Source organism: Octopus bimaculoides, chromosome 2 (assembly GCF_046866305.1).
Source record: "Octopus bimaculoides isolate indiv1 chromosome 2, ASM4686630v1, whole genome shotgun sequence".
In the NCBI taxonomy this organism is placed as follows: Eukaryota; Metazoa; Mollusca; class Cephalopoda; order Octopoda; family Octopodidae; genus Octopus; species Octopus bimaculoides.
The window spans coordinates 40773060-40800150 of record NC_142929.1 but is presented as its reverse complement, the minus strand read 5'-3'; the positions used below and the strand labels follow the sequence as shown (position 1 = coordinate 40800150).

General features: G+C 34.1%; 2 protein-coding genes across 21 annotated transcripts in view; both read right to left on the bottom strand.

Moving 5' to 3' along the window:
* Nucleotides 1–27091, bottom strand: part of LOC106884224 (GTPase-activating Rap/Ran-GAP domain-like protein 3) — a 1447782-nt gene that overhangs the window by 630190 nt on the left and 790501 nt on the right. The gene's annotated exons all lie outside the window — the stretch shown is intronic.
* On the bottom strand, nucleotides 9859–11056 carry LOC149137042 (protein GVQW3-like). The gene has a single exon (XM_089339566.1). It carries the CDS (start codon nucleotides 10913–10915, stop codon nucleotides 10562–10564), a length of 354 nt encoding a protein of 117 aa, XP_089195692.1. The 5' UTR covers nucleotides 10916–11056; the 3' UTR covers nucleotides 9859–10561.

Here is a 27091-nt window from a genome sequence, read left to right as displayed (position 1 = left end):
ATTATGGTATTATGCAGTGCTGTCCATTTTGGTGAATGGCATAGCTTTTAATTTCAAAGTTGTATTCTTGCAAACTCTTTCTCCAGATTTCCATATATGATAATTTTCTCCAGTTCTTTAGAGATGCATTATTTAAGAATACATGTAACACGCACACACGAACACACATACATACACACACACACGCACGCACACATACCATAGTATTAAATAAAAGTGTTAAATATTTATTATATGCAAATTAGTTGCCACAGTTTTCTGAAGCTACTGAATTTATCGTGTATTTAAACAGATTGGTTGCTTGTTCCCTGGGATTCGTCAACTGATGTAGATATCTTTGATGTGACTCCCAAAAGGGGCGAAAATTAACTGTTGACGATTTTTTCAGTTTGCTGTGAAAGAGAAAAATTTGCCATCTTTGTATGCCTACTACGTAAGTTTACATCTATCTATCTATCTACACACACACACACACACTTATAGTCATTGTATCTGATGTACTACTGATTGTTGTTAATTCTCTACCCACTGGTTTTATTCTTTCGTTCATAAATATGATGAAAACCAAATGTGAAGCACTAAAACTCCCAAGGTTCGAATGTAAATATCAAGTATCTCACACATGCGATCAGCTTCTGTCAAAAAGTTATCCTCACTATGGTGTTGCTCAAAAGATATGCCATCCGCTGCCTCGGGATAAATATCGACAACATCTCTGTTAGTGAATACATACATATCAACACAAAAAAATATTGGTGGAACATTTTCTTCAGCACTTTTAACATGCGCATCCATAACATGTCTGATATAGCGATTTTAGGAATAAAAGAATAAAAGAATAATGATATCTAATTAGGTCAGCTGCCCTGCGGATGTGAATATCTCTTCTAAAATCTGAGAGGAGGAGAACAGCTCTGGACAAATGTTTCGAAACTTGCAGCTTTTGTTCCCTGATTATAAATTGACATTTATACAAATAATTACTGGTATTTCTTGATCAGGTTTTATAAATATTAGTAAACTAGGATTTTCAAACAAAAAAACAACAACAACAAAAATCCACTACATTCTACAAAGTTAACTTGTAAGCAGAACAGTAAAAGTATGTAAGATTTTTCTGAAGTTCAACCTGTAAAACTTAACGTTGTTATTTAAATTCCAACAACGGGTGTTTCTTTCTTAGAAACACATCTTCCTGGAAGGAAGATTTCTAATAATTAGTTTAAAACTCAAACACACATCACGTGCACACAACCGCATACATATCACATACACGCGCACACGTATCGCGTTGTACAAGCTGACTCCAGTTCTCACCCAGAGACCTCAGTAAACAAGTTAGAGGTTCAAGTTGGAGTTATGACTAGGGTGTCATATATTTGATTTTGCACAGTGTATTGTTCTAGAAATGTCTGTCAAAACAAGCAAATTAGAAGTTTGTTTTAAAAGTAATTTGATTATAAGATGATTGTCAGATGTTAAGATGAGAGTAAAATGTGTTTGCTGTTATGTACATTTAAAAGTATTTTGACTCTGAATACGGATTAAAATATTTTTGGGACAATATTTTACGTTGGATAAGGCGGCGAGCTGGCAGAAACGTTAGCACGCCGGGCGAAATGCTTAGCGGTATTTCGTCTGCCGTTACCGACTGATTTCAAATTCCGCCGAGGTCGACTTTGGTTTGCATCCTATCGGGATCGATAAATTAATTACCAGTTGCGTACTAGGGTCGATCTAATCGACTGGCCCCCTCCCTTAAAATATTATTATTATTATTATTATTATTATTATTATTATTATTATTATTATTATTTATATACGCACAACGAATTAGACTGTTGGAAAAGAAAAATTCCTCACATCTGGAAACAACAATAACCTTAGCTGCCAAGTAAGTATCCTAGCTGTCCCTATTAACACTGTTTCCTGGAGCGGTACAAGACTGGGTTTTATGCCTATTTCCTCTATCAGTCTGTTTGGATCTTTAGGGATAGTTTCTAATGCACCTATAATTACTGGGATACATTTTACCCGCACTTTCCATAGTCTCTGTAATTCAATGGCTAGGTCCTAGAACCTTGCTATTTTTTCTATTCCTCTCATATTGATTTTCTCATCATTTGGGACTTTCCATTCTCTTTATCTACTACTACTACTACTACTACTACTACTACTACTACTACTACTACTGCTACTACTACTACTACTACTACTACTACTACTACTACTACTGCTACTACTACTACTACTACTACTACTACTACTACTACTACTACTACTACTACTACTACTACTACTACTACTGTTGTTGTTGTTGATCAATATTAATAATATAGCTAGCATGTCAGAATTATTTATTACATTATTTCACTGCATAGCGTTCTTATGCAGTAATCCTTTATATGTGCATTCTTAACGCAAACCGTGTTATTTATTGCTTGCCATGAGGTATGTAAATGCGTAGATCCAGATATCTTGGTTATTTATTATTATTTAAGAAAAAATTGTTTTTCATAACTCTTCGTGGTCGATAAAAGAAGTTCTACACCTGCCATGATATTGCCGATGAAATCGATTGCATTTCTCCTAGCGAAACATGTGCGACCTTTGCCAAGTCAGTAAGGATGATGATGATAACAGTTCTCCTCTTCCACCTCGTCCTCGTCTTCCTCGTCCTCGTCCTCCTCGTCTTCCTTCTCCTCACCCTCCTCCTCATCCTCTTCATCCTCATCCTTATCCTCTTCGTCCCCGTCATCATCCCCTTCGTTCTCCTCGTCGTCGTCTTCCTCCTCATTGTCCTTCCCGTCTTCCTCCTCTGCATTTTCTCATATTTTCCCTTATTATATCGTCCTATTATAGCTTGTTATGTCATGTGAGCAGAGCCTGAGGATTCTGTGAGGGCACCAGACATCTTATAAAATACTGTCAGAGTTGTTTTCTCAATGCTTTGTGAAGACATGTATTAAGATAAATTTTCTTGTACTCTGTGTGAAATGATGAAAAATTTCAATACAAACTTGCGGAAAATGCTTTGGTAAGGCAAAGAGCTAACTCTTTGTCATTGGCATTCAGGCTACCTTAATAAAATTACTTGAAAACACAGCTATTAAAACCTTTATGTTTTTCTCTGAAATTTGGCTAATATCTGCTCGGGGAATATTACGCTAATTTTCAAATCAATTTTTTAAAATAGGAAATAAGTAAGTATCTTTGAAAATACAATACGTTTTGAAATTTCTATATTGTATAAATTTATGACACTATTTTAATCATTTTGGTTCGGAAAATATGATGACCGGGTGATGGTGAACTCTGGGCATTTTCTGTGTTATTAGAAATCCTCAACGAACCATAAATATTACTGTACTTGTTGAAGTAGTGACGTAAGTATTACGAATCAGATGTAGAACATTGTTCACTAGTGGGCGTAAAGAATTAGCATAATGTAAAGACATTAATAGATCGCAAATGTTAAATACTTGGAGATATTATCCGCATGGGAAACGTAAATTTAGTATTAACATTTAATGTTAACAAAAATCTAATTAAAAATACTTACGTGGTGAGGAAAAGACAACGCTAGTTCCCTATTGAATCATTTTGAGAAGTACATAAGGTAATTTCGGATACGTCTTGCTTTTATTAGACCCCACCCCATAGACTTCAGTATGCTTGTAGCTGTGGCAATGACAGAATTACCAATTAAGTCTACAGTATTGTATATGAGTATACTACAAATTTGGAAGACAAATTACAATATATTTTATAGAGATTTCATATAGCTAAAATATTTGCGTTATTTCCCAATAATCTCTGAATATGCAATCGATGAACATCATCATCATCATCATCATCATCATCATCGTCATCATCATCATCATCACCTTTAACCGGATAAACTCTACTGTATATATATATATATATATATATATATATATATATATATATATATATGTATGTATGTATGTATGTATGTATGTATGTATGTATGCACATACTTTGAGATGTTAAAAGGCGAGAAAGCGTATGCAATATATGTTTTAGAGTTTATATTTGCACACACGCACACAAACACATAAACGCACAGACAGATATGTAAATTCTTGTCAGTATATTTTCCGATACCAAATTTATTCAATTTGCAAAGTAGAAGATGAAAACTATAAGTATGGTTTCACACGAGCGACGTTAATAAAAAAAAAAATGCTCCTTTATATAATTTTTATGTTCTATGAACGTTATCGGAAAAGCATAAAAAAATTTACATTAGCATTTCGGGCATAAAGAGGAAAAGCAAAATCTTTGATAGAGTTAGAGTTCTACCTTCCATTATTCCATAACACAAACACTGAAGCCAACACATATAAAACTTGTTAGGTTTGATAAATCGTTTTTAACTTTTATGAATTACAACACCAAACTAAACGACGGATTTATTTCTACAATCTGTGAAGAACTGAGGAATATTATGCCATAATCCGATCAGGAAGCATCTATTTATGAAAAGTTTCGTACACATTATCTTTTCAGAATTTTAATCACTAATTTATTACCAATGCTTGTTCGAATACTATACCCCACAAGTGAATAGGTTAAAGAGGTAAAGGAACCTAGTAAAGGAACCTGGTGCGAAGATAAATATTCAGATTTTGAAAATTTATATTATAAGGTTACATTTTTTCTTCCACAATTTGACCACTTGAAAAACTTCTAGATTTCGGTATATGATGAACGTTTCAACTCCAATAGCATTCTCCAGATTAATTAGGATACAAAACGTAGTCACAATTTTGACAGATATGATTAAACCGCTATACTCTGATGCACAATCGATCAATCTATCAGCTAAACTGGGTTTGCATCTCTTTACAGCATGTTGGTTTGATAGAAACCTATTATGAAATTTAAATAAAAATATATGCTTTATTTCAAAGACCTGTCAAAGATGATTTGTTTGTCATTATTTAAAATTTCAATAGTTGTTTGGATGACTGCTTTCTAAAAGTAATTGTCACAACACCAGAAATAATACTTCCTTGAATCGTGAAGATATTATTGACAGCATTTATTTTCATTGTATTTGCATCCTTAATTTCCATAGGGTTCCTATTTATGTTAGAAAAAATACACATTATCTGTATTCAACCAGAGAATCAGTAGACCAATACGTTTAGTTAATCAGCCATAAATATCTTGAAGAAATATCCTGAGACAAAAAGTCCTTCAACATATATCAAATTAATATTCTTGTAAACTAATGTTGATTATTGCAATTTATTCCACTTTGAAAAGATTTTTAAGCGTAACACAGTGTTCAAGAAAAACTACTTCGTCAACACGGACACATGATACACAGAAAAGATAACAGTTGGAGAAAGAAGAATCAAGCAAAAGAAAGATTCTGCAGAAAAGAAACACTGATAATGGTGTAGAAAACTTTGTGAAACCTGTTCTGAGGATGCTGAACCTTACGAGAGAGATGCTCAAAGGTTGCAACAAATGTCGACTTCCACTCTCACAGTAATCCAACTCATTGCGAGTACGATTAAAAGAAAGGACGTAAAAAATAAGGATGATGTACACAAATAATTACAGATTGAGACTAAGTCATTTAACACAAAATTCAAAACGATTATTTTAATATTATTATGCTTATAAGGCAGCGAGATGGCAGAATACTTAGCGGGTGGAGCGAAATGCTTAGCGGCATTTCGTCCGTCTTCACGTTCAGATTCCAAATGCCGCCGAGATCGACTTTGCCATTCATCATTTGGGGTTGATAAAATAAGTACTGGTTGAGTACTGGGCTCCATATTTACATCATGACGAATATCCTTCAATAGGTCTAACGAAACGTTTTACTCATTGCAAGTTACATATGAACGAGACACACTCATACGCACATATACATACATGCATATATACATAAATGCGTACATACATACATACATACATACATACATACATACATACATGCATACATACATACATACACATATCCTTCCATGCATTCTCTCCGTCCATTATCTCTGTGATAGTGGGTGGGCAGAGGGTAGTGGGTGTAGGATCGTTAGGTACCTTTCTATTGGGTCCTATCAGAAGCACTCGTCATTAAACTGTCAGTAATGGGACTTTGTGGGTATTTCAGTATTACGGCCTTACTGTGTGTCTTTTCAGTTAACGCTACCACACCGGATAAATGAAGCTAAGAAGTGTACAGGTTCTTATTTATAGACACCAGCAAACAAATTATTTGTTGATGCGTGTTATGTACACACATCGTCTAATAGGACAAGATCTCCAATGACGAGAACCAACAGCAATCAGGTATTGAAGTTCGAATGTGCCAGAATGTATTGAGAATGAATGGATGCATTATTGTTCGTATTCTCCCTGTTTTTTGTGCACCCCATAGGTTATCCTAAATATTAAATTATCTGCCAACAAAATTATGAATTTCTTGAAATTACCTCACTTTTCTTTGAGACCAAATAACAGACAATTCATTGCTAATTTCTCAAGGACATCATTCAGAAAAATGTTACTTCTAGTCGTATTCTTTTCGGCAGAAAACAACTTGACTGTTTGATAAATAAAAAGTCGTTATAATAATTACTGGATTGAAATAAGCTCTAGGATCAATATGGTCAACTAAAACCTAAGTTCATGCGTCAGCATAACTGTAATCATATATTTATATACATGCATATATACATACATATATAAAAACACTGCCACTGCCACACACATATATATGAATACATATATGAATACATATATGTATCTATGTATGAGAGTATGTGAGAGCATATACGTGTATATTATAACATACTAATATACACACATATTCATACATACACACACACACACGTATACACATACGCACATACATGCACGCACGCACACGCATGTATTCACACATCTACTTAATTTCTCTCTGGGCACTTTCAAAACTAATGTCTAAACAGAAACTAATTTGTTTTCCCTCGTGTAACTAATGTTTGTCTGACACAGTCCGTCGATTATACGACAGATTAGTAAGTGTTTATCTTCATCGATATACTATTAAAATATGTAATTGAAAGCAAATAAACGTACACAAAATATCACTATATTCTTTTGAAACTGACAGTAGTCTGTCTTGGCAAACAATGAATTAATGAAGACAGAAAATTTAAATAAGTTTGTATAAAATGTGAATACCGAAGTTCTGTTTCCTCAGAAATATATATATATATATATATATATATATATATATATATATATATATACATGTAAAGAAAACAGAAAATGGAGAAATATTGATGAACAACAATTGACTTACATCAATTATTATTTGCTAATTTAATACAAATAGACTGCATCCCATCTAACAGCTGTTTCTGCTTCCAATGTTGTATGGTATTGCCCTTGATATGCTAAAAATATTTATCGTATTTAGTCATAAAACCGATCTGAGCTCCATCAGAGTGAAGAATAAATAAAGAAGAGAATAGAGAAAAAAAAGGGAAAGTTGATTATGGTTATAATCATACCATTTTGCTTGTGTATCTCTATGGGATGGTAGGGGTTCGCTCCCCTTGCAAGCAATATATATTCTATATAAGGCGTGCAGTGTCGAACCGATCACCAGCTGGCGGATGATCTGCCTGGTGTTAAACTGGTAGGTACATGGAACAGCCACTTTGATGTGGCGACTGACCCTACTTTTTAGTATAGTTACTACTCTGATTTCTTCTTGAGATTTTACAACTAGCTATTTAGTTTGTTGCAAATCAATAATCGTTTTCACTTTATTCAGGAACTACAAAAGAAGTGCTGAACCTGCATGTTGATCCTGGCTCGAAAAGTCAAGGATGGGTCTGTGAATATATAACGATTCTCCCTTGAATTTTCAGAGGGTCAAAACTTCGGCGCCTGAAAGTATTCTTGTTCCGTCTAACAATATTTGTCTTTGAGGCTATGCCCATATCTCTATCTGTAATTTATTGTTCTGTCTACGGAATTTATAAAAATATAAACTCATTCAATACATAAAACATGAGTAAATATCCATAAATCCTCTTGTTCAGCAAGTTTACAGTTTTAAACCAGTGAGAAATGAGTTGCTGTAATTGTTTAACTCGAGTCTGGCCTACTCGAGTTGATATATGACCAATGGCTTTCCAAACATGACCATCCTATCGATTTCTTAAATCTAGTGGTTAAGCCTTCATTAGTTAATTTACTATTATCTTTTCAAGACCGTAGGCGATACTTTCTGATAGATTTAGTTGCAATTTCTAGCAGAGTGAGTGACCAGATAGAGGCTCAGTTATCAGGCCTGTTCGGAAAGCATAACGAAGGCCAGATCACAGGAAGTAGTAAAACGGCATAAAAATTACTCTAAATATGAAAATATCTAACTGGTTAGCTTAAACAGGTTTTGAGCAATAGATTTTGTCCTCGTAGTTGAACATAACAATGAAAGAAAAATGTTTAAAAAATAGATTCTCCCTCACTATATGATAAATGTATTATGCTTGAATACGAGAATAAAACGCCAAACTTTATTTGATTATTAAAAACGGACCGATATGCCTGGAAGCCAACAACCACACGGTAGAAAACGTAAATTGTAATAAACAAACGTGGGGAAAAAATAACTAATATTGTATTTACTTCAAAATATCAATAATATACGATGTTGAAATGTTTTGTTACTTTTTAGGTAAACTAAGATAGTTTTCAACCATCATCAGGATGTCTAATTTAATAACATCACCATTTCATGTAATCGAGATAAACTCATAACCACTCGTGCAAATGTATTTATGCAAGAATACATACAGAATACATAAAAAAATATCAGAAACATGGAAATATATGTTTATATATATGTTTGTGTTTGTGTGTGTGTGTGTGTGTGTGTGTGTAAGATCGTACACCCGGACTTGATTCTATTTAGGCTAAATAAAAAAGGACATCACAAACTGCAGACAGTTGTGGGAATTTCGAATAAAACATTATCATACTGAATTGTCACAACTGTCTCATGAACAGTCACAGTTTGTGGAGCTTTTTTCAGCCTAAATAAAACTATTTTTCGGTTCCTTTGGTAGTAATATTTTCTTCACCTTGTTCTGATTGCGTGTGCTAACTTGTGTGATTCACACACGCACGCACGCACGCACGCACACACACACACACACACACACACACACACACACACACACACACACACACACACACACACGTATATATCTGCGTGTGAAGGCGCATGCTTCAGTGGTTCGAGCGTCGGGCTCACAATCAGGAGGTAGTGAGTTCGATTCCCAGACTGGGCTGTGTGCTGTTTTCTTGAGCAAAACACTTTATTTCCCGTTGCTTCAGTTCACTCACCTGTAGAAATGAGTTGCAACGTCACTGGTGCCAAGCTGTATCTGCTTTTGCCTTTCCCTTGGGTAACATCGGTGGTGTGGAGAGGGGAGGCTGCTATGCATGAGCGACTGCTGGTCTTCCATAAACAACCTTACTCGCACCTGGGCCTCGGAGGGGAACTTTCTAGGTGCAATATCACGGTTAGTCATAATCGAAGGGGGTCTTTACTCTTTATATATATATAGCCAAAAGTTAATCTTGAATTCCAACATATGGTGGATGTTGTGTTAGAACATATAATACTGCGTTATTTACCACGAGAGGATACCTCATAAGGACTCATGCTACATAAAAACACTCGTAAGTATATCGTTTATAATTTCGTTATAACTACGGCTGCTTTTATGCCCAACGAGTCCCCAGACGTTCTCTCAAGGTAAGTAATTCAGAATTCTGTGTTCTGACATAATCTCCACGTTAAGTTGGAAATGAGGATTACAAAGGGAGTTCATTAAAGATTTCCCATGACTCACTTCCCAAGGACTGGGATAAACGAAACTTGGCATAATTATTAGTACTTCTCTATATAGCCACCACCAATGGTGACACATTTCTCCCATCGCTATATGCAGTTGTGAAGACCTCGTCTGTAGAAGTCGGTAGTTTGTGTCTGGATCCAAGATTTTACCCTGGAAATAAGTTCATCATCAGCCGAAAAGTGTTTCTCCTTCATAAAAGACTTCATGTTTGGAAAGAGGATTTCATAGTCGCAGGATTGTGCTTTCATCTGGGCAGCATGCACATTGTGAACTGGGGCGTTGTCTTGGAGGGGGCGGACTCTTTTGGTCAGCATGCCACACATCTATGCTTTGATGACGTCTCGCAATTTCTGCAGCAGAGAAGTATAATACGCCCCAGAAAAACCAATATCACTACTCTGCGCTGGTCTCAAAAGACTGAGCATCACCTTGCCTGCTGATAGTTGGACACGAGCCTTCTTTGGAGGTGGTGAGTTATCATGCTTCTATTACTTTGACTGGAATTTAGTCTCAGGATCATAGTGATGGACCCATATTTCCTCCTGTATGACAAGTCTGCCGAAAAAGTCCTCCTCGTTCTCTAGGCACATTGCCAAAAGGGCCCGGGAGCAATTGACTCAAACCTGCTTCTGAAAAGGTGTGAGCATCCAGGGAATCCATCATGCAGACAACTTCTGCAAGTGTAAATGGTTGTGAATGATTTTTTCCACGTTCTCTACACTTATCTTCACTTCTTGGTCTAGTTGCCGAATAGTTTTTCGGTGATCTTCCAAAATGGTGGCTTCCACTTTATGGCTGGTGTTGTCATCAATGGCGGAGTGTGGTTGTCCAGGAATAGCAGCAGTTTCCACCGATATCCATCCACATTTGAACTGGCGGTGCCAGTGGTTGACTACGTCGTATGATGGTGCATCGTCACCATAAAGTTCTTTCATTTCATCGAAAGTCTCTTTTGGTGTACAACCTTTCAAGTATAAATACCTGATCACTGATCTGCATTCAACTGCCTCCATTATAACACCCCAGTCCACTTCAGCAGCCGTAAAAGTCAAAAAAATACTAGTGGAAAGCTGCAAATCACAATGTGATATGCAGAGACGTATATAATTATACCTGTACAAGTTCCGTTTCCTGTAATTACTGAAAGTAGGTCAGGGGAAATATTTAATGAACACCCCCACGTACCTTTTGATTTGTGTGTGTGCGTGTGTGTTTGTGCGAGTGAGTATGTGAGTTTGTGTGTTTGCATATGTATATATATATATATATATATATATATATATACATGCATATGATTTTGAGTATGTGTTTCAATAAAATGAAGCAATGTAACATTATTGAAGGTTGTGTAGGTCTATACCAAAATAGGTTTGGAATAGTGATTCCTTAAGCGTTTTAGATTATTGTCACCTTCAACCTGCACCTCCTTCTTTGTAGTTATGTATATAGCATTACGTAACAGTATGAGTCCCACAACATTATACATAATAACATAAAAGATTTGAAAATAGATTTAATGTTAAATCACAAAACCATTCATGAATGCCTACACAAAGAAAACAACCTTAAGCGTTTACAGAATCCCGCGGTAACTGATAACATCCACTTTAAGAACTATTGGTATAGAACTAATTCATAAAATCTTATTGACATATTTTCTTTGCGGTTTGCATTACTGACAGATTAATACGCTTTAGATAAACCGCTGCAGTTATAAAACAGTCTGCTGAACGAATACAGAGTGGGTATCGATAAAAGTTTGAATCTCTCTGGACACGAAATAGAAACAAAATACTGGTCGTAAAGAAAATATTCGCAGATACCTGTAATCCGGAAAATGTAACAGAGCAGTCATCAATCATTAAATGCAAATACAAGAAAATTCAGGAATAGTATGTGGACAAGAAAGATGAAATTCCAGACTGGAGATTTGTATAAGCTGAAATTACAGACGAACAACTGAAATATAAATTGACGTTGTCTTCTTGGCACGTTATGAGCGAACAATACGCTATTGTTGTGAAGTAGTTTTGTTGCAAAGTGTAAACGTCCGTACTGACATAGAAATAAGACAAATAACAGCATAAAATATGTGGAAGGTTATTGAAGCATCGCTACAAAGACAAATGAAGAAGAGGTCAACAAGGAGTTCCTCTGGAGAAAAAGGATGAATTCGAAGTATTGAACTGAAAACATGAAACGTTATTCTGTTCGCTTTTTCATTTCGTTCAAACATTTTGAACATTACGAACACTGTAATTCTAGATTGTGTAATAGGATTTTATATCTCTCCATCCATACATGAATGTGTATTGCGTATATATATATATATATATATATATATATATATATGTGTATGTATGTATGTATGTATTTTTTATCTTACATTTTACCCGCTTCAGTCATTATACTCTGGCAATGCTAGTGCACCATCTTTTTAGTCGAATAAATTGACCCCAGTACATTTTTTTAAAGTCTGGTACTTACATTGTCGATCTTTTGCCGAACTGCTAATTTACGGGAACATAAACACACCAACACCAGTTGTCAAGCGTTGGTAGGGAGAAACACAGACACAAAGACACACACACACACATGCACACAAAGACAGGCACACAGGCACACCCATATACGACAGGCTTCTTTCAGTTTTTGTCTACCAAATTTACTGAAAAGGCTTTGGTCGGCTCGAGGCTATAGCAGAAGACACTTGCCCAAGGTTCCACGGAGTATGAGTGAACCTGGCACCATGTGGTTAGGAAGCAATCTGGAGAGATACAACATTCAAAATTCTGCTAGCTCCCCATATTTAATCAGTCTACCTTTAAACGTCTCTACATTATGATCTGAAATATAAGATCTTTTCTACTCTGATGGCAGAGGCTCGATTTAACTAATGTTCATTGCTTCCATAACGGCCTGCATATTGCGATGAACAAGATCTACGAACATTATGATGAATCATTGAACCTCCAGAAACAGCTGTTGGACTTATAACACCTCACTCCTTCCCCTTTAATTTTCTCTGTCGTTTGTACTCTGTGTAATTTGAATCTATCAATATAAATATCTATATTTTTATACTTAAATATTCATCGTCTAAACGTCTTCACCCATTATTTCCACTCTTTGTGCATGTATACATATCTATATATTTTGTATTTCATACCTAAACTATTATAACTGATATATTTAATCTGTTTATCCGCATAATTGCCTCTACATATATATTGCTACACATATACATATATGAATATAAATAATTACGTAATACACACACATACACACGCATATATATATGTATATATATATATATATATATATATATATATATATATATATATATATATATATATATATATATATATATATATATATATATATATATATATATATATATACATATGCATATATATAGATATACACATATATAAATACGTGAAGAAAGATCAGCATGTATCTAACATATATCTAACAGCTTCATAAGAAATCAACTAACATAGACTACATAAGGAACACTGAATGGAAGGATGTATATGAAGATTTTCGAAAGGTTAAAGAGAATATAGAAAAATGTAGATAACAGATATACACTTTAAAATCTCTTGCAGAGCATGCACAAAATCTCATCTTTATCTGTAAATCAACTGTAGGATATCACATACATTTACGACACGAATCATGCGGTCGGTCAAACATGAAGAAATAAATATAAAATAAGAAGTAAAAATCATGTGATATTAATACAGATTTCTGAAGATGTTACATATATCCATTGAGCCTTGTGAAATACATTTTCTATACATTTCTTCACAACACACGAGGTAGATACATCAGAAACAGCTGGAGTGAAATACGAAATTTGCTATCAATATGGCCGCATACACCACTAATGAAAGATTTTGATTATATAAATGGAATTTACGGATATACATAAAACTAAGTTAATGCTTAAATCTATTATTACCAGGAGGAAATCACCATGATGTTATTATCTAGGATAATATGAATATAAACAAGTACTTTCCTGAACTGTAGCTACTCCATATTTACACGGTAAAATATTATAATATTTATGGACCACATTTATGAACTACAGATATTGTGTTTGCCGTGTGAGCTTTTCAGTTTCCCAAACACATTATCAGCTTTGTTCTGATCATTTACCCAATAAAAAAAAATAGGCTATCTATAAATATCTCAGGAACAAAATAAACAAATATATACACAAATGAGTAAAACGACGAACTTGGTTTCACAGAAAATAAAATAAAACAATCCCTTAACTGATAAGATAAATTTGTTCAAAATATTAACATAATTTAGAGAAGGGACATTAAGGGAGGAATAACTTTACAAAATGCAGAACAAAGAGTTTTGCTGGTAAAGTTGGCGGATGATGAGAGTAACCAATAAAAACAGTCATAAAAACACACATACATACAAGAGCGCGCAACTACTGACATACACAGAAATACACAAACACGGACAAAGTGCATACTCACATCAATTTTTATTTAGCATTTATTGTCCTTTTCCTGTAAAAACGCTAACTGTTCAATAGGCAACTACGTTAGAAGAATATAAAATCTGTTATAAGTGTGTGCTTGCAACCAGGATAATTTCCGCGTATCTTAAAGTTTCATGCAGTTGACGTTAGTAAATTGTACTTGTTGGTTACTCCAAAATACCATTGTGTACAAGTCCGTGTGTACACAAAGTAAAAGAAGTACAGTCATGTGTCTCTTTACTCAATCCACTCTGTCGTCCGAATTACACGTGTCACATATTGAAACTCACACATGTATAGTTATATATACATCTCTCTCTCTCTCTCTCTCTCTCTCTCTCTGTATATATATATATATATATATATATATATATATATATATATATATATATATATATATATATATATACAGTTAATTCCATCCTTAAACACTGACACGCATGTACTTCTCTTTTCCAAAATCTTACAGTCCCTCTATCAAAACCCTTACCCTTACATTGGATCACACACTACCTCACACACATCCACACTTCCTTCGCTGTCTAATTTTCTCTGTTTGATTTTTTCCCCAGAAAGATGGAATTAGGCAGGCAGAAATAGTTGAGAAAAGAGAAGATTCGATCTAAGTACTTGACCGGTACTTTATTTAAGAACCTCAAAAAGTCGGCGTCGGTGGGATTTGAATTCAGAGCCCAAAGATCTGGAAATATTAGCTTAAAAGAATCTATCCGAGGCTCTAGCGGACCGTCAGTTAGCCGCTTGGCGTGAATATATACGAGGAATGCAGCTTAAATTGTACCCTATAACCTCTACTAGATCAATCTTCAACCTCCTCCTTCTCTGACATCCACCCTCGAAACATTCGTTCTTGTATGGCACACATTTTCTATAAGTACCCGACTGCTAACCACTTCCATTCACCACCGAAACAGTCACATACACACATCTACGCCCTTCATACCGCAAAGGCGTACTTAGAGCGTATCTACGACCGCTTTCTCTCCTTCAAAAAAAGAAAACAGAAAAAAATTTAATCTTTTTTCCGTTGTCCATTTTCTAAATCTCTAGTCAGCGTGTACTTACTTTCTTCTCTATTGCACTGTCTTCTCGATTTATCCCCTCTGACTTAACTACATCATAGCCCATTTTATATTCGCATGACCGCACACAAAACTCACAATTTAGGGTTCACTTTCGTGCTAGATCTAGACAAAAAGCTCCGTATGAACTACACGCATGCGCACATACAAATGAACTATCTGCATTGCACAAGAATTCAAACTCACAACACTACCTCAGATACACGCCATATATTCTGTATTTCCGTAGACACACACACACAGACACACACACAGACACACACACAAACACGCTCACATTGGCTGAAATCACGTGCACAGACTCACAAGCACAAAATGCATTATACACTTATACGCAATCAGATTATACACTTACGCACACAAATGTTCACTACCCCACTCACCCAAATACCAGCCCATTTTTCAATTACACACATTGTTACACGCACTTGTACCAAAACAAACACGCCCGCAATCAACATCTCACAAGATTGGAACCTAGCTTACATAGACTCTGATCCACGCAGCTACACATCTAACCGTTCTTCCCCTTGCGACTGCACCTCATACAATAACTTCTTCACTAGATTTTAACCTTTTCAATCTCCCTCTTTTGCACACACACACACACACACACACACACACACACACACACACACACGCACGCACGCACATACATACACACGCGTAGAACTTCTTTTAGCTTGTTTTTCTTTCATCTAATTTTCTTTCAGAACATCAAGGATACAACGTTCTCCTTTCAAGCATCAAACTAATACTTTATCGAAGTATTTCGGATTTTCTGAGTTGCATTTTAACAGGTTTGCCTATACAACACACACACACACACACACACACACACACACACACACACACACACACACACACACACACACACACACACACACGCATACACACTCAGTTACATACCGTTGCTATTATATAAAAGTGTCGTAAGTCGAAGGCGTTTCATTTTCAGAAAACGGAAAAATAGTTTGACCATTCCATAGCAAAACCGTTGTACTACACTTTGACAATTTTTGATTTCTTGGCATGTGAGGCAGCTTCAGATACGATAGTTTGACCAAAAGAACCGGCTATTGCAAGCAAAAATAAATATTTTAAAAACAAACTCATTTGGCCAAATTTGGATATACCACAGTTTAACATAATAGCGACGATATGTGCATTTAGAGAAACCACTATACGCGTGTGCGTGCACATACACACACAGGCTTGCATGCTCACACGCACGCATGCATATAAATGAATTCTAATGAATTGGTATCCTTTGGCGATTTATTACACCTCGTTTTCAATTTGCTTCATTGATTTTTGAGAAAAGTGAAATTTTTACATCAATATTTTCATTTTGCTACAAATGATTTACATGTGTATAGTACATGCCTGCAATACACACAGGTACACGCCCGCGCGCGCAAACACACACACACAACTGACACGTCCGCGTGCGCAAACACACGCACACACAACTGCCAAACGGTCTTGCTCTTATTTCGATAAATGGCGAAATAAATTATCATTTCGACCAGAAAACCCTGGACAGCTGTTTTTAAAAGATTTGTGGTGTTTTTTTAATTATAAGATTACATTATCGACGACACGTACATGTTATATGTGTTTTCTTTATGTGCCCATTAGCAACGAGAATTGCATCCGCAGAAGCGTCCCTTGACATCACCGAGTGTTAAAGGCCTCTGGATCTCCCAGACCAGGCGTGTCATCTCACTCTGAAGTTGAACATGAGCGTCAGATATCAATATTTTGCTACCATGTTAGCTCATGGGTCTCATATACTCGGCTCACATCAAAGTGCTATGTTATAGCACTTCTGCAAATGTACTTTACACTATTTGCATATAGAACTGTAATGTGTTTATTATGCATTATCGATGTTGGTCAATTGTAACAAATTTAAGAATGGCGACCCGATCGATTAATTTGCGAGTGATCAGTAACTATGTCTTAATCAAATTACAACTTGCCGCCTTTGAAATGGGAAGCCGTTTTAGAGAATGTATTTGCAGTTTTAAAAATATAATAAAAGAAACTGAGGTCATGGCTGGTAAGCACTTATTGTAGCTCTATTCATTCAGGGTCTACCTTGATCTGAATATTTCATGATAATGAAAAATCGTCTATCTTAGGGTTGCTTAACTCTTCTCTTGATATTTGTCCTTTCCGTTTGATATTTACTTTCTTATTTTCAGGAAAAGATATAACCCCAAACAATCTCTCTATATAAGGCTCAAATCAGTGTCGAAACGTTATCTTTTAGATAGCGTGCTAACGCTTGTTTAATGAAGTACAGAATTGCAGTCTGGGGAAAGTAATGTTGCATCGGCAAAAACTTAAAAACATGGAATGACTTCGTTTCGTTTATTCTCTTAATATTAAATGAATCCGACAAAATATTAACGACGTATGTGTTAGTTGTATACACTTGTGTGTATGTGTGCGTGTGTATGTGTGTGTGTTTGTGTGTGTGGATGTGCGTGTGTTTGTGCGTGTGCGTGCATGCTTCTGAAGGTATTGGTATAAGTGAGTGGTTGTGGGAATCCCCTAATACGCAAATTTCTCATGAATATAATTGCCATGAGAATAATCATTTCTCCATATTTTATATACCAATTCCTTGAAACTGATGACAATATATAATATAAGATAATGTAAGATAATATACTATACTATAATATGATACATCCTATTTATCATAATGCTGCTATTATCCAAAATAAATATATAACAAAAAATTTGCATTAGGGCTAGGGGGAATCCAGAATCCAGAATCCAGAAATTTGCTTATGAACCAAAAACAAAAAACAAAAACAAAAAAATCTATATCTCATGCTGCATTTAGTGTCAAGTGTTTAATATCAACACGTTGGTTGGGCACTTGAAACAAATCGAAAACATTGACACAAAAACGTTTGCAAGCACTTTATCTTCCAGTAGAAATATCCAGCAAGTATAAATATAACGAACGAGTGCGCTTTCAGCGAAACCTACTTTGATGCATGCATATATATATATATATATATATATATATATATATATATACATACACTCACACACACACATCCATCCATATGTACATATATATAATGAGTGAAGGAAAGGCATTTAGCATACACACACACACACACACACACGCACACAAACACACATTAGCAAGTATGTATATAATACACATTGTGTATATTCATATTATATATATTATTAATATATATCATAGTGTATATATATTATTTATAATATATATATGTATGTGTATATAATTATGTATATGCATATATATATATATATATATATATATATATATATATATATATATATATATATATATATATATATATATATATATATATATATATGTATATATGTGTAAATATATACATATATATATATATATATATATATATATATATATATATATATATATATATATATATAATTTGAAAAACATTAATAGCTGAAATGAATTTAAAGAAGATGACAGAAACAATATATCTGGAAATAGTTTTGTTTCGCTTATTTGGAGTATAACGATATTTAGGATACGCTGGCTGAACCACTCAGAAATCCAACAAGGTAAAAATTCAACAGAGCAGAAAAAATACAAAACAAAATATATCAGCTTCGGAATTTGATATGAATTTGGAAAAGGAATCAGGATGAATAATGTATGAATATTTATAATAAACTATTAATATCGATCACATACATACACACACACACACACATACATGCGCGTGTGTGTGTGTTTATATATATATATATATATATATATATATATATATATATATATATATATATATATATAATGGGGGTCTTAAAAGACATGTTAGGATCCACAATGAGCAGAACTTACTTGCAGGTATTGGTAGTGCAAATCAGAGGTGCAATCTGTGTGGGTGTTTTTTCAAAACACTGTCTGGTTTAAAAAGCCACATCAGACGCCATGAAAGGGCTAAGGTGTAGGTGCAGGAGGTGGTCAAACTCTGTTTAAGGAGTAGACAACCACCATATATATATATATATATATATATATCAAATAATAAGCAACACGGATTTCAAAAGTGATTGCAGTACGCACGTTTCATGCTACTTCAATTTATTTAAGTAATGTGAGCATTACCTTAAATACAATATGAAGAGCAATCTTCAGCTGCACGAAAAAATGTAGAAAAAAAGACATATTACAAATGTGGCAACATATTAAAACCAAGTGGGAGAGAGCAGAGGAAGAATATATAAGTCCATCTTGACATAGCAGGGTCTATCAGGCTAGTATCTAAACCGTCTATATATATATATATATATATATATATATATATATATATATATATATATATATATATATATATTTATAATTCCATTTATATACATATATTATTCTTATATAGTATCAGCATCATATACTTACACACGCACGCACACGCACTCAGACACACGCATATATGTATAATAGATATATATAGTGTATATATGTGTGTCTGTGTGTGTGTGTTTAGTGTGTGTGTGTGTGTTTGTGTCAATGTGTGTGTGCGCATGTGTGTACTATTTATCTTATAATTGTTTTAGTTGTACGTCAAATATTAGCTGTCATTTTTTCATTTCGAAGTTACAAAAATTGCTTGCGATTAAGATTATAAATGTATTTTACCTGAATGTTTGCTATAGAAATAATGGTCGTATACATTTACACTGAATACTTTTAAAACAAAATTGTAGATAAGGACACTACACAGCCAATGTGTTAATATGTTTAATATATTTAGAGAGAGATCATTCAACGCTGTTTATGGTCAGGGATATTCAAATGTGGAACTTTATCGCATTATTGTGCTCATTGTTGTTTGAATTTTTGATCCAGGTGCTATGGGAATACACTTTCATCTTGTGGTAGATCGATAATTTTCTTGCACTATTTCCTACGAACTGAGACCAGGATCACCTCGTAAATATCCCCAGAAGACCGTACAGCAATCTAGTCTCATAAAATAGCACAAAGAAATAGTTACAACGCTTATCAAATATTCTTATAATAGGAGCTAACTCGGGAGCAGAACTTCTAAGCTACGCTTGAACTAATAGCTAGAAATCTCCTGCAAATTACAACTTTCTTCTCTCTAATAAAGAAAAATACATTTGACAATATAGTCCCTGATACTGAGCATCTTTGATCATAGGTCTGTGCAGTGAAGTTTAACCTGGGTTAAACGAGAAGAAGAAGAAGAAGGAGGGCGAGGAAGAGGAAGGGAAGAGGAGGATAAGGTTGAGGAGAAGAAGAAGAGAAAAAAGAAAGAATAATAGCAACATCACCAACAGCATCAACAGCGACAACAACTACAAGACTTTATGCCGTCTTTTGTGTTATTTATAACATTCAATTACAGTCTGTTTAGTTCCAACAAATACTAGACATGATGGTCTAACATGGCGACCACATTTTTATAAGTATAGAAAAAGGATCTGAGAATTTGAGGATGATTATTTCGTGACCTAGAAGATTTAACTCTGAACATCTATTAACCTTTTAAAGTTCTGCCATTCACCACCAGGGGTATTCTTATACCATTGATGGTCTATAAGTTCATTTTACAACATTATGGGCTTTGAGATGGTAGAATCAATACAGTACTTTAAAAACTGCTTTCTTTGTACCTACAAGATCAATAAAATGAGTACGAGCTAAGTGTATATTCCACCGCACATTTTGTCTTGTCCTTGTCAAACCAGTGAACGAGATTCATTCTCTGCGGTATTTCTTCTGACACTATTTTTACTTTTCGGTTTCAAATCCCACAGAGGTCAACATCAACTTACATCATTTCAGGATCGGGAAAATAAAGTACCACTCAAGCAGAGAGGTCGATGGTATCGACTAAATCCCTCCCATCAAAAGTTGCTGGTTTTGTGCTTAAATTAGAAACCATTATTGTTTCAGGGGTTTTATTCTTGTATGCATCCATTGTACTGAGTGTAGCCTTGAGTATGTGCATGTCTTCCTTTTGCTTCTGTCGCATTTAGAGTTGATCTAAATATGTATATACTGCTTTGTAGGAGTATTGTTCTGTAAGTTGTGCATATTTGTGAGCCCTATGGTTTTGGTTATGTATTTGCCAGATTTTAATAATTCCCATGGCATTATTCCGTTCCCAATTTCTGGTTATTTCCAGATTTCGTATGCTTTCTCAATTTTTGTTGGAAGTACAACAACGTTTGCAGAAGCTGAACTGTGATTAGAAGAATTTACTTTCGTAGTGGTCCCTGGAGAGAATGTCTGGTATATTAACATGATAGCTAATAAGTCTTGATTGACAGATTCCAGGATACAGCAGCTTTGTCATTCACTGGAACATTTTTTGATATACGTTTATAGTTTTCTTTCGCTATTTTATTATGCGAGAACAATTTCCACTGTATGAACATCTCAACTATGTCATGTCTGTTTATAAATTCTCTGTTAGCTAAAACTGTGCAGCTAAAGACAGTGAAATTAAATGCTTTACCATCATTTTTTATATTCCTGAGTTACTTGTTGTATTTTACATCATTCGATGCTGTTGGTTGTTCCTGAAAACTTTGAATACATTTTACAATCAAGAACACTTCAGTTTCAGTTTTAGATTAGTGTTTGCAATTTCTTCATTAGTAATTTCTTCATATGTAGTGTAGCTTGACATTTACTTGTGACATGTTTAATACAGCAATACATCGGAGTAACCTTGCAGATGAATAATGTTAACATAAACTACATGGAGAAACAGTATCAAAAGCCTTCTTTTAGTCAATCACTGCCATTCTCATACTCTTCATTCTTCTACTATTTTTAGTTGTGAGTTTATTGATCATTAATTCACATTTACAACTAAATTAAATCTTGCTATATCCACTCTGCTTTTCTGAAAACGCGTTGCATTTGTTTATTTATCCTCTGTCATATTAATTCCGTTAAGACATTGGCAAGCTGTAGAAAGGCAGCTTATGGTTCAGCAAATTTTAGGGTTCGCTGATTCTTTAATTTTGAAGATAAAGACGGTTTTTCCCCGAGAGTACGAGTCAGTTGTTTTCTCTGGCTTCATCAGTATCTCGTTAAACATCTTTGCTGGCAACTTAAATATCCATTGTAAATATTTAAACTGAGAGTTAGAGTTCTTATAATGTCTTGTGGCTTACAGATATTTACTTTCTATAGTGTCCGTGCAACTTAATGTATTGTTATGTTCTCACATCATTATTCAGTTGCTGTGTTAGTTGTTTTGAATAATCTCGTCAAAAGTGACTGCCTCGATACATGTCTCTCTAAAATTCGTCTGATGTTCTTGTTGTCGGTGCTGCAGTGATATATACTTTATTTTTAACTAGTTATTGATAAATTCTTTCTCGGTTGAAATCGAACTGTTTGTTTTATTCAAAGAATCGTTGTGAATTTTCACGCCCATTAATTCTTTATAACTCAACGAGAATCTCTTGTTTCAGATATCCTTTGAAGTCGGATATTTCGTTTTCAGTTGACATTTCTGTAGTATTAGTCTCTCCGTCCTACCTTTCCTTTCACTTCTGTCGCTTTTATTATTGATTTCAGTAAGGATTCGGAGAGCTTTTCACTATTTTCTATCTATGTCCACATGCTTGTTTTACATGTTGTTTGCTTAGGTTTGATATTATTATCATCTGAGGAAATCTGAGTGGGAACTCACTTTCTTTAGTAACTACAGTCGCTGTTGCATATATTATTTCGTTTAACCTTTTAATAGTAATGTTTTCCTTTGTATTCATTAGGTTTGCGATGAAGTTCGTGTTTTTTTATTGTGACTGTGATATCATTTTTGACTTCTATCATTAGGTGACTCCATTCTTCATTAATAGAAAGTTGTTTTGGATTCCTTAATTATTTCCATCATTCGATTGTCATGTTCATGGTTTCCACATTTAAAACTTCCAATACTTAATCACCCTCATATACACTTTTATTTCTCTTTGTGTTGTTGAATTTCGTTTTGTTGTCGGTTAGGATATGTAGATGTTCTACAATTTTATTTTGTTTACTTTTATTTACCTTGGGTGTTATTGCACCTATAAGGGATATATTCATGATTTATGTAATCACTGTCTCTATTTTAGTTGTTTATTTTCTGAGTGATACTTCTGTTTTCGTTAATGCAGTCTCTCAGTAAACTGTTCCATTTCAATTTACAATATTATTTTAACTTTGAGGATCTTCTTTAGAAACGCAGCGTGTTGAGATCCAAAGTTGCATGAGTATATTCACCCAGCTCATCTTTTGCGCGGTGTATTTGAAAAAAATTATAATATATAATGATGAGACACATGTTATTTTGTCTCTAAATTATATGTTAATGTTTGGCGTACCCGCTGATGAGAACGTCACCTAGCAAATTATTTTATTTACTAATTAAAGTTCAAACTTTTGGACTTTTGATTGTTCCTTCTAGCATGTAAGGTAACTTGTTAAGAGTCACCTCTTTTTGTGTTCAAATATACACTAATTACACACACACACACACACACACACACACACAAACACACACACACACACACACACACACACACACACACACACACATATATATATATATGTATGTATATATATATATATATATATATATATATATATATATATATATATATATATATGGGAGAATATACGAAAAAACAACAACAGACGAGGACAGGTGGTGTAAATAACAAAAGTATATATTAGTATGACGCTCGGGAATACGGAAAGTCTTTGACGTTTCGAGCTACGCTCTTCAACAGAAAGAATACGGAGACAAGGAGAAAAACACGGAGAAAAAAAATTGAATAGTGTCCAGTCAACGGTCAATCATAATAATGGCTGATATATATATATATATATATATATATATATATATATATATATATATATATATATATATATATATATTTATATAAATAAGGATAAGATCGGTATTTAAAATATTGATCTTATCAAGTGGTCAGCATGGGAATAAAAACCATCAAAGGTAATAATTATTTAAAATTATAATACAGGGTATCAAGAGATACCACCACGCTGAAAAAATAGCAGTCAAATCCTGACTCCAAAACCACGCAAAGCCAGAAATCCAGGATTTGAAATTATCTTATTATTTTTACTGGTTTATTTGGTCTTCATCTTCGCTAATCGTGCCTTGCGGACATTTATTGTGGTTTTGGAGTCAGGATTTGACTGCTATTTTTTCAGCGTGGTGGTATCTCTTGATACCCTGTATTATAATTTTAAATATATATATATATATATATATATATATATATATATATATATATATATATATATATATATATATATGTATGTATGTATGTATGTATGTATATATATATATATATATATATATATATATATATATATATATATATATATTCATAAATATTATTTAATAACAGTTTGATTTGGCTCAGTGTAACTTAAACTTTTATAAGTTCGTAAAATGAGCCTAGCTTTTCACGCTTTGATAATCCTCGAAACTTTAAACTGCATGGAACCGAATAAAACTAAATAACATATATAACTCCGATAAATCTGTTGAGTACAACTTTCTTTGGTTTGTCCACTCACTCGTATATATACGTCGCATTTTCTAGGGCTTCTTATATCTGTAAAAGTGTCTATTTGATGAGTGATGTTGTTTATATCTTTCCTGATGAGATCGATGCATAGCTAACCACAATTCTTCCTGTTGGATGTACTTTGAATGCATCCATAGAAATATATGTAGAAGATATGAAGACATAAATGTTTTAATAACATCCTGAGCGTTTGTCTCCTTTTTCAATTTTTCCTATTTTCTCCTAAATACGACTTACTTATCCCGGAATCAAATCACACACAAGTGTAATCATTGTTTCCTAGGACACTTAAGCAACATTTAGCTACCTTGTAATTATTCCCCTGGACCTTTGCTATAAATTGCACACTCGCATATATTCATATATATACATTACTTGTGATTTCTTGTGTTTGTGATGGGAGACAAAATCCCCTGATATGATACAAATTGTACTTCAATAATTTTTTGATAAAAGATCTCCAAAAGCAATGAATATTACTTACACAGTGTTTCTTCAGCATTTTCATAATTTTTGATCAGGTTCACTGGTTTTAATCGTTGTTATAGGCTATTTCTGAGAACATTTGTATGCTCATCATAGAAACCGACGGAGAATGCAACGCTATACTATTAATTTGCACATCGATTCCCTACGACGTCTTACTATATTTTGTCATTCTAATAAAACCTACAGTTTTGTCATTTAAATAACACCTACGGTTTTGTGTTGGTGCACGCTTTAATTTACTTTTAATCCAAACGTCCTACTAACATTAGTGTATCGTTTCTCCTATACTGTGGAGTCTATTATATTCTTATTGCTATCTTACTACTATTATGCACACAAGGATAAATACCTCTGTTTATTTTACCGCACATCTCATACTGTTTTACTGACATGTCGATTTTTGTTTAATGAATATTTGTTCTAGTTGGTTAATTTCGTCCAAGCAAGTTCTGCTTTTCTGTTTTCTATCCAACCCTGGTGTTAAAATCTTTCTATATTTTGCATTTTCTCAATCAACTGAGTCTATAACATATTTTGTTTGTAATTTTTCATCACCCTGCTGTTTTCTTTTGCTTGAAATTCGATGCAGTTTCTCTACATTTCTGCTGATTTTCATAAAGCTCCTTTTTATGTTATCTAACATATGTGCAACACTATAATACCATGATTATAGTGTTTGTTAACTTTGTGCATCCATTTCAGAGCAAAATTTACCATCACTACTCCGTAAACGTAGCTAATTCCATATATTAACTGCCGTGCATTGAACTCTTAACCAATACATAACAAATGTTGTACATTTGTTTAAATAAAAACCGCCAGTCACATGGCATCTACGAGTTTTATGTGAACTTGTCCGTTTTTTCCTATCGCAATTAAAATAAACGAGAATACATAGTTGATTCCATCTCTACAGGGTTACGGTTGATGTTATTATCCCCTCTCATACGTTCTTCTGTTGGTTGTGCTTCCGCTACGGCGGTATAGAAATTCGCAGTTTGCAGTTCTTTGAGCCTCGTTCCTATACCTGTGCTAAGTAAATTACAAAACCTGATAATGGCGTCGCTGAGAGAGCAAGGACAATCTCTCGGTAACATAAACTTACAATCTCAACCTAGCTCATGGCATTCGAAGCAAAAGCTTACTTGTGTATTTAACTTGCTTATATATTTAACTGTATCTTCAAGATAATACTTTGCGGTTAACTGAGGGTATGCCACAAAGTATCTCAATGTTGGTATTGTCCAAATGATGATTTCTTCAAATTTAAATGTAGTATTTTCATTCAATTTTTTTTAAAGATATTTTCAGTCTCTTTTACTGTAATCTCCTTCAACTCCACATGTAATTTCATTTCAGTTTCAGCTCATCATTGTCAACTAGAGAGCTACTATATGACCTTTCAAACTGTTTTGAATATCAGCCATATCTTACTCAAATAAAAGCCTGCCACACTGATTTCAAATTTTAGC